The following is a 10,572-nucleotide window of genomic DNA, read 5'->3' as shown; positions in this document are numbered from 1 at the left end:
CACCAAGAAAAATAATAGCACACTCGGTGTGATTCAGTCTGTTCCTGAGAGGTATTGAAATGTGCAACACCTCTCACGCCCCCTAGCACCGGCTTAAGCGGACCTCTGTTACACATGTTGAATGGACTCAATGATCTAAAAGGACCAGAAAATATAACAACACTGAATCCAAGTACGGGGAGACTTTTTACAGCCGCCACACGGCACATTAAGATTGCTGTTGTAATAGTTAATAAAATCTGTAAAGTATGTAATGCACGAATTATTGTGCAGTAATGGCTTTCCTTATGGCACAAACAAGCTCATACTAGTTATTGTAAACTAAAGCACAAATATAAATATATTATTAAACATACGCACGTGCATATAACTCAACATATTCTTCAGGATCGTTGGCTGTAAGTGGATTAAATTATATTATATTTCGGCTCTATTTTACTTAGTCTAGCAACAGTTTACTTTGCATTGGGGAAACCACGGGTTTCGAGTTCTATCTGCTCTATTCCAATTAAAATTTATAACTTATATTTTGTCCGGACTGTGCTGAAATCAAGGTTCTGTGCAGGGTGGTTTTTCACCTTTCTCTTAGAAAGGGGGAATCTTCTACTGTTGGTTTACCTATTTTTGTCTTGTAATATCCTTGAAAACAATAACAAATTACTTGTTTTCCTGGAGTAAACTATATTGATGATCAGATGCGACTATAAATAAACTAACATAATCACACAGTAAGAGTAAAATAAATAATTTTACCTGCACTGATCAGCAGGGTCAATTGTTTCGTTCAACGTTTTTCCAGTGACACACTCTGGAAAGGCACTGAATTAAGGAAAAATTTGACTGACACTTTGTCAGTTTTCTGATTTCTGAAAACAGCCTACAATGAGTTGCAGGATTGCAATAAAAAGAGACTATTAAATAATGGCGAAGTAGTTTTAGATATCTTTAATCGTCTGTTAATCATTTTAAACATAATTATTTTACTGTACGGTAGAGAAAGTTCTGAAAATGATGCTGGCTGGGCGTAAATATTTGTGTAGAAAAGCATTTATATTTTCAGTTACTTAATACCTAACGAAAAGGAGACTACTCAGCAGCGTTCATCTCTTGAAATACACTACTGCGGAAGTGCGTGGATGTCAATGGCCAATACATTGGTGGCATAAACCAAATTTTAAATATATACACAGATTGTATACCATATTCTAGTACTATTCTCATTATTTTTAAAATGACTCAAACAGACTGTACAGAAACTACGAACGGCTTTTGTTTCACAGTACGCTTTAAAATCAAAATTTATATTCATGACTGAAATATTAAAACAAAATTCGTATCTGACATTACATAATTCGTGTTGGATATATTATTTAAACATTTTCCTGTTTGGAATATCATAATTCATATTAATGCTTGAGATATAATGAAACTTCATTTTGAAATCATCAGTTAGTTCTTATTCACAATCTACCCGAACCAAAACCCTGTATTTAAGGAAGGAAAAATAGCTTGTTTATAATAGTAAAAATGGGAAAGTGTTAAACATCCCCGAGGGCTGTCTGTTTTTTCGAAACATCACATGTTAACTGTCCCGTATATCTCCAAAAAGGAGAATCGTTGGCCAAAAATAATCCGCATACTTATTTTCTTTAGAAAAGATAAAATTCAGGCGCACAGGTAAACCAGATGACTGTTGCAAAAATCACTGAAATTCCAGAAAATGACTTCAATTTAATTCACATAAACACGTTGTATGTCCCTTAATTCCATGACCTCACATCCGCCTAGAGTGAATGTCTACTATAGTAAATATATTGATAGTTTGCTGTATAATAAGTGCCCGACTTGCCCACTCCCCCACCGCAAATAAAACAATATGTTTTGGAGGAATTGGGATACAGAAAGTTTACCTAAAATACTTTAGGCTGACATTATTATTTTATCTTCATTTAAAGACATAACTAATCACAGTAAACAGGTACAGGCAGATTAGCCTTTTTCAAACTTTATCGAAAAGCTTAAATGCACTTTGCTACATGTCATTACTAAAGAATGTAAATTAAATACAGTCTAGCTGCTGTTTCATACAAATGGTTGATGTCTTTTTAGAATTTTAGAAAAAAAATACAGACATTTTGTCGCCGCTTCGTGTATTTTATTATATTGTTCTTACCATGTAAGTAAGCAGATATTCTTCATGTAAGTAAGCAGATAGCAACCAGATCTATAAAGTTTTAACACATATCAACAATAATTGAAAGAATAATAATATACTCTTTTATAGCTAATAAGGAACATTAGCTTGTTACTTCCCTTGAAAAGTTGTATGATAAAGCGCAAAGATAACCAAATATTACATTGGTCCCTTCCAGTTGGATTCCTCTGACATTTTCGTTATAACCTTTATCCAAGATGTTGCGGTTGGTAAAAATAAATGTGCTTTTATGTACTAAATAAGAATGATTAATTAAACCTAAATTTAGCAGAGGGCCACTAAAAGAAAACCTGTCCTTGGTCATTTTCCAATTCAATGAAGTACGCGTTTAGTATAGATATTGCTAATAAAAATTACAAAGAAGTCAATGATAAAAACAGAGGAAGGACCAATCTATTTCTTGGACATAATCAGGGGAAGTAACTGACTAATGTTCCCCATTATCAAAACAATAACAAATAAGAAGTACAGCAAATGTGTATTTGATCAGGTACATACCCGATTAATTTGGTTTCAGAAAAGGTGGGCTCGATTCGTACAACAACGGGATATCTCAAACACGTGATCAGCACATCGATATAATATTTCATTTAAAGGTTGGTCAAGGTCAAATAAACCTTGACAGATATTGATTACCGTCTTTTTGATTTGATTTTCCTGTTGTAACACTAATCACTCGTGAGTCTTTGGGTGAAACTCAGCCAAAGAGAAGTTGCCAAATTATTATAAAATTATAAAAGGCCAGAACTCCCCTGCAAAATACTGACTCGGAACATGCATAATAAGACCTTACACTGATACTCCTGCAATGTTATAATAAAATCTACCATATCATATAAGAGAAGCGTCTAAAATGATATCAATTAATTCATTAATAAGGGCATGACCACGATATACACAACTAGGCTTGGCAATAATCACTTTTGTGAAGTTTTATGTACTTCATTCTGGTGGTATCAGAGCAGTTGTCCAGATAAGGTAAAATAAGACAAATTAAGGGTCATAGCCAGCGAATCACTGAACCGAAAAATGCCGATGATGTATATTACTAGGTTTAGCACTGATCACCGATGTAAGGGTTGGTGGAAGGCCTCTCGATAATATAATGTGGCCTAAACACCATAAATTTTGGTAGATCAAGGGCTATAACTCCGATAAACGTCATCAAATCCAAAACTGCCGACAATTGGCATAATGCATGGTCAGTCCCGTAAGGTTTGGTAAAAATACACTAAATAATATAAAAGAAGTGGCCAAAACATTATAAAATTAGACGAATCAATGGTCATAGCTCCGCTGTAAATGATCAAAGCAGGAAATGCTGATAATATAAACAACCAATAAAATCTGTAAAAAGATCTTTCGGAAGCATAGATTGTAACCGAAAATGAACAACAGCACACTCGGTTTGATTGAGTCTGTTCATGAGATATAATTAAATGTGCAAAACCTCTCACGCCCCCTAGCATCGGTTTAAGCGTTGTAATAGTACCTCTTTTGAAGTTTGTAATACATCCCTTCACGTTGTGACGGACAGCCTGTCAGCACTAAATCAGTACTTTTCTTGCACTATATGTGGGGGGGGGGGCATAATAAAAATGCTCGGGTAACAAGTAGAATTTCTACAGTAATCTGGACTATAACAATATTTCATACTTTACCTTATGTATCAAACGTGTTTCCTAATGAGATAATCAACTAAATACATAATGTTGATTAATTCCAATCAAAATTGTTCTCATTGATAAATCAAAGCCTTGAACTATCTGATGGTTGCGAGTTTTTGGTAGATTTATTTTCTGTCTTAATGCCAGTCTATAAATATACATGAATGAGAAACAAATACAAATTTAATGTGCCTCATATCTAAGATGAACTCTGCCTAACCTAGCTTGTGATGTAACCATGGGCTGAAATACCTTATCACTGATAGATCTTACATAATCTAAATGGTCAGTGTGAGTGGATACATGTTGAATAAGAACTGCTTGTTCATTGATAATTCATCCGCATTGTTCATAAATGGGACGGTTTTGAGTAGCACATGAACATCCCTTGGATGTGATTCGGAATAAAATAAAGGTGCTATCTGATTGTCAGAAATATACTTATAACTTTGGGAGCGGATAAACCCGCAACCAAAAAATAAATGCACATGAAGAATAAATGAATAAGAAAACAGAAATAGTGTGCATCATCAAACTTCAAATATTTAAGACAATATACACCGCTTCTGTCTCTCTGCTTCCTCGGCCGCCCGTCGTCTTTCCCACCTTTCATATTTTTGTCTCTCTGCTTCTTGTTGACAAAACCTTTCAAAAGCCTCTAACTCAGCATTCTTTCTACGCAATTCAGCAACTTCATTTTTGTATTTTTCTTGTTTTCTTTTCTCTTTTTCTCTTTCAGCTTTTCGAATGTTTTCCATTTCGTTTATATGTTGTGTGTTTTGACGGTCAAGTTCAGCCATTAACGTTTTGTGTTGTTCTTCTTGTGTTTTCACGAAATCCTGTTTAATGGTCTCTACTTTTATTGCGACTGATTCTGAATAAAATTGACATAGTTACAACACGTATTAGACGTAAATTCGTTGCTTAACTTAAACAATATACATTTATTGGTACATTTAAGATTATTTTCCATGATAGCAAAATTTGGCAATACTAATTTTATTGATAATTCTCGTCATGGTGCATTAATAAAACAATTCAATGAACTAGAATCAATAATATCTACAATAATGGTACAGTATGTCATAGTTTTCTGAATTAAATAAAATCAGTTCACAAGCAGTTAACATTACACTCTTTTGACTGTACTGAATATACCTTTCATTTCCTTTTCCGAATACATTTTATCTTCTTCCATGATCTTTTTGCTTTCAGGAATTATTTCGTTTTCAAAATCGTTTTGAGCTCTTTGTCTCTGAAATGAAAGAATACGTTGACGTGATGCGTCAATTTTCTAAGATAAACTGCTAGACGAACGGACAGTGCAAGTTATTTTGATGAATAAAATATAGCTTTGATGCAACTTTACAATAGCACTCTGACAAGAGGGTCTTGAATAGTCGTCCTCTACTTGGGACTCAGTGACATTTCATTGCTGCTGATGAATAAGTAAATTTTAGCCGACACCTCTATGTTTTTATGCTTGTTTGTGTCGTATGCTTTCAAAGGATCTCTATATAGACTATCCAACGGAAATTTATCAAAGCCATTTTATAAAGCATGTCTATTATTTTCTGAAATGGAATGATGTCTAGTTGTTCGGAATTATAAATACTACCAAATGTCATAAAATATATCATATGTATTTGTAGAAGTATATTATATTGAAAGAGAAATTATCCACATTTTCAGTGTAAAATAATTCTACATGATGTATAAGTTTACAGAAATATTAGATTACAAAAGTGCGTCATACAATAACAGTCATTCGTACCACAGCTAAATCAATAATTTTGAGATCTCTGTTATACTCCTCAAATAGTTCATGCATGTCAGAGTTGTAGATTGTATGTCCTCCAGCGACCGCATATTTTCCCTTCTTCATGTTAGTCTTGACAATTTTTTTATGCATTTCATGGATCTTAGCAATGCAATTTTCATATAAAAGGTCTCCGTTTTGCTTGTCGATTTGTTCATATAGTGTTTGCATTTCAGCCTGTAAAAACATAAAGTATACCCAAACTCCAATGTCTTCATGTGCATTGAATTGGTGTTTTGTATGCTTTTTAAACAAAGGTTAAATCAAAGTGGTGATTTGTATGCTTTTTAAAGAGATCACCGAGGATGAATACAGAGACGACTGCCTCAAGTTTTTAAACAAAGATTAAATCACTGTGTATTGAGACAAATAATTTCAAATTATATATTTACATTTATTTTATTTTGCATGTTTAGTAAAATATATGAGAAGGTTCTTTGGATGCATTAAATGCAGCCTAACAAAAAATAACAGACTCTGTTTGACTGAATCTTTTCACGGTACGAAATAAACCGTACGAAATACATCACCTTTGTAGCCTTTTCAATCTTATTGTCTGTATCAAATAATAGTTTAGAATGCAATTTTGATAACGTGTCTTCTTGGTATTCCAAAATTGATTTCTGCAGTTTCTTTTTGTCAAAGACTGGAAGTTGTATTTGTTTAATCAGCGTTTTGTATTCTTCCACGGCATTCTTTGTATGTCGCTCGTTTTCTAGTCTTGACATTGTCACCATTGCATCCTCAACACATGGAACACTTCCTTCGTTAATTGCATGTACGTAAACACGGAGAAGTTTTGCTAACACTACACAACAAAAAACGGTTTTAAGATAGATAGATTATAACAATAACGACCACAGTTTTCACCACATTTACATGGCTAACTAGGTATAACTTCTAATTTATAGAGGAATCTTAAAATTGAAAAATATGATGATGTTGCATGTGAAGTTGATACTGATAATCATTAACAGTTATAATTATTTATATACTATGTATTCAATGCAGTTCTTGTTTCAAGTGCGTTATTTGATAATGTTTACCTCTTTAAATATAGGTCTTGAATGTTTTTAAACCAAAATATAAAAATGAAAACTACTTACTACTGCCTGTGACTGGCAATTTGTTAAGAAGAACTTTCCCAGGACAGTCATATACATAGGACATGAACCGCTCTGTTTCTTGGATAAACTCCTCGTTAAGGTCTTCATCTCCAGCTGTGTCTAAGCGTCTCATGACACTTCTTCCTGCTGGTCTGTCGAATGTGAACACCTTCCTATGTGTGAAATACTTTTTAATGCACTCTCTTGGTCGGTTATACTTCTCGTCTTCTGGCGTTTCTACCTCTTTGGTCTTGAGGCAGTCTTCTAGGTATTCATCCTCGGTGATCTCCTTACCATCAATGCTTAGCTCTAGATTAAAATCTCGTAAACACAGCACAAATTGTGGCATTATACAATCAAGCGATTGATCTGAAGAACTGCTTGACGTAACTTTCATGTTCTTTGACAACATAGTAATATATCTGCAAATGGTGTAATTAAGGCAATACAATTTCCGGTTTACACATTATGTCAATTATCATTGACATGTTCTTACGTTCTTTGCAGCTAATATCAAAGTACATGCAAGTTTTTATGAGTGTCCGTAACAATTAACACTAATCATTTTCTCAGATAAGAGAGGGTCCGTGACTGAGGGTTTGTGCACCAAAAATTCACTACCGTTATTCATATTTGATTTTAAAATTTATAATAATCCAAAGACAGAAACCTGACTTTTATTAGGATATTGTTTACAAACGTCGTAAGATTATAGGCCATGCCATTGTTTTCAGTTGTGTTCAGTTATATATTAGAATGTTTTTACAGTGAGATTTTATGACCAGAATATTTTAAGACGTAAAACATGTCTGGTAATCTAACCTTTTATACTTCGACGTAATACTTTGCTCTTTGCGCCTAACGGGACAGTGAAGATCAAAAGACCACATGGGATAAGGGGAATTTAATAATTGCATTATGATTTGTATCGTCGACCCGCTTTTTGATCTGCCTTCTACAAAAGTCATTGAAATCCACGAACGTGCTTTTCATTAGTTTCTATCAAAATATGTGTAACATAAGTATATCTAGTAGTTTTACATGTTTTGCTCCCACGTATCATTACCTGTTTGTTAGGGATTCGCTTTACAGTGCTACTTACAATTACACTGCCCGGTTACTTTTGTATATTCTGTTCTGTTAGACGCAAAGAGGAGTGGAGTGTCTTACAACCAATTGTTAAATGGCCTATTACCAAACATGGTGTGTTTCTCAAAATATTCTGGTCTTTACCACTCTCATTAAGACATTTATAACACAAGAGAACACAGTTAGAAACTTTAACATCCCATTGTTGTGTCTGTCATTGCCAGTTTCAAGGGTGTGCCCTACTTTTGTTCATTTATAGATTTATTTGCCTTCGTTGTCTATTCCTGTAGTATGTACTTTGATATTGTAGTTCTGCGACCATGCATACACTAATATAGGATTTTGATTCCTGGGCTGCATTGTTAGAGACTCATAAATCCGTGACCTTCTTGTTTACGAGTATTTCGTTGACATCAAAAATCACTTGTCAATTGTGTGAGTTCGAACCGCCTAGCTCGTTTGTTCATATGTGAAAGCTATAAAGCTGCTTAATGAAAGGAAAATGGTGTACTGCTATATCTACATTAATGGCATGACCAGACCCCTCTCATTATACCATTACAGGAAGAATATATGTCATTTGGCATTGTGACCAGATCAAGCAAACGAACGCTGTAAAGGATACGTAAGTTTCTCAATTGCATCTTGGTTAAAGGCAGACATCGTGTTATATACGAGTGTGCTACTCAGGAGAGTGACAATGGTGAATATTTTGTTGTCATGATCGATGCTCCCCTGAAATCAGATGTAACTATATCAAATATGAATAGATATTAAGAGCAGTTCACCATAATTTTGATGTGTACATAAAGCCAGCCGTTTCTTTACATCAGTAGGATCGTAGGGTCGTAATCTCAGTCCCTAGGCGGGGCGAACTTTCTCCATGACAACTGGATAAAAAAATGTTTGAAATCTTCCATCCTACGCCTTTGATTTTTCAATAGAATTGACAGTTACAAGGAGGAACACTTTAATACTTATACAGAGGCATTTGTTGTCTGAATACTGGATAGGTTAACTGCTAGCCGTAACTGTAGGAAAACGGCAAATTCTGTTTGCACCTGGAATGCTACATATAAGAATTAACAGGTCTGTCTAGACATTGATAATCATTTACATGTATCAGTTATTATATGTGCTATTAAGGATTACAATCAGACATGAACAACCAACGTTTAGTTATTTCATGTTGATAATTAAGACGTCAAATGTACCTTAAAAAAACATTTTATATAAATATACCAGGGAAAATATCATTACTCTGTTTTATCCTGCGCCTAAAATTACTTGTCTCACCTTTTTAACATCTCCTAGACCTTCAGTATCCAACAACAGTAAAACTTGAGAATCTTTTGTTGGATGTTTTTTACACCAAGCCCATATACCTTTCGTTGTTGATTCTATTGAACTTCCAAGAATAAATCCTAAAATGATAAATTATGACATAAACACGCGCTGCAATGTTTTGATTTATTATAATTGTTATTTAATGATTTGTCTGAAATATCCAAGTATCAAAAGCTACCAATGAAGTATAACAACAAGCTTTATAGCAGGTTGACAAGTTAAATACTCATGTTTTATAAACATCAAATTTAAGCTTAAAAGTGTCTCTGACAAAATAACAAGAAAGCCTTTACTCATCATGTCGCTCTACTTATCTAAATAGTTTCTGCTATAAATATTCTGCTTTGATCTTTAAATGCAAATGGTATATTATTTCCAAAAACATACTAATACCGTCAAGTTTTATGTAGATTTGCTGAAACAATAAAACTCTACGCTAAATAAGAACATTTTGATATTGCCTAATGTAAACTCCAGACTAACTGCAATGAATCTAAGTCATTCCTAGAATGTTGACTCTATGCATGATAATAAAACTGTTTGTATTGTAATACAAAGAGTTAAAGAAATGAGTAAGTGGGTTAAGAAAGTGAATTATAGACATGAATTATAGATAAACTTCATTGACGGGTACAGAAGTCTTTAAGGCTAATTTATTTAGATTTTGATTCGGAGTGGGAGTTATATAAGTCAGCCAGAGCTACAACGCAATGATTTAGCGGGGCGGTGTTACACTAATGATTAAATGAAAATTTGCCACTAAAACAACGGGTTATCACACAATTTAATTTCGAAACCGTTAAGAACATTGATTTCCAGGGATAAGGTAGTAATTACATCTAAATAAAGAAGGCATTTACTACCTTTTGGTACTGACCCATTAAAACGTTTGTTAATTTCTTCTCCTTTGTAAACCGAAGAAACTGATATGTTTTGAAAAATGTTCCGGAGCGTTCACTGCTGATAATACGATCATACATAAACATGATAAACTGTGTCCGGTCATGGAATTATGAAATTATTCAAGCATAGAAGATCATTTGCAACATTTTTATGCACAGTGTATATATTTTTAAATCCCATTATCTCCCATTGTAAATATCACATTTTTCATGTAATATTTTAAGTAACTGCTTTGTTTGTAGAATTTCATGATATTAATTCAATGATGTATAGGAGGCAATATTTATTTTGAAGCAATAGTTATTTCTGAGATTTTGCTGTTCATCAAGAATGTTGGCTGATGTTAGTGATAGTTAATAAGTGTTTCTCAGTCAATACTTTACAAAACTATAACAGAGAATACCTGGCCCCAATTTCATGAAAAAA

The 10,572-nt window shown here is 33.6% G+C and overlaps 1 protein-coding gene across 3 annotated transcripts; it reads right to left on the bottom strand.

The window, feature by feature from the left end:
- Nucleotides 1-2,194: 2,194 nt before the first annotated feature.
- LOC128556430 (guanylate-binding protein 2-like) lies at nucleotides 2,195-10,350 on the bottom strand. 3 transcript variants are annotated; one of them, XR_008370656.1, is made up of 8 exons: nucleotides 9,193-10,313; nucleotides 8,522-8,631; nucleotides 6,808-7,229; nucleotides 6,232-6,509; nucleotides 5,657-5,878; nucleotides 5,041-5,137; nucleotides 4,324-4,756; nucleotides 2,195-4,097 (listed from the first exon to the last, which is right to left on the bottom strand). XR_008370656.1 is itself a non-coding variant. In XM_053541599.1 (7 exons), exons 2-7 carry the CDS (start codon nucleotides 8,557-8,559, stop codon nucleotides 4,428-4,430), a joined length of 1,380 nt encoding a protein of 459 aa, XP_053397574.1. In that variant the 5' UTR covers nucleotides 8,560-8,631; nucleotides 9,193-10,350; the 3' UTR covers nucleotides 2,195-4,427. The 3 variants fall into 3 exon arrangements, 2 of the variants coding, with proteins under 2 accessions (XP_053397574.1, XP_053397573.1); XM_053541599.1 differs by having other exon boundaries at nucleotides 2,195-4,750; nucleotides 9,193-10,350; XM_053541598.1 differs by having other exon boundaries at nucleotides 2,195-4,756; nucleotides 9,193-10,312.
- Between the last annotated feature and the right edge of the window lie 222 nt (nucleotides 10,351-10,572).

The sequence above is a fragment of the Mercenaria mercenaria genome, chromosome 4, assembly GCF_021730395.1.
Source record: "Mercenaria mercenaria strain notata chromosome 4, MADL_Memer_1, whole genome shotgun sequence".
NCBI classification, from domain to species: Eukaryota; Metazoa; Mollusca; class Bivalvia; order Venerida; family Veneridae; genus Mercenaria; species Mercenaria mercenaria.
This window is presented reverse-complemented; position numbering and strand designations above follow the sequence as displayed.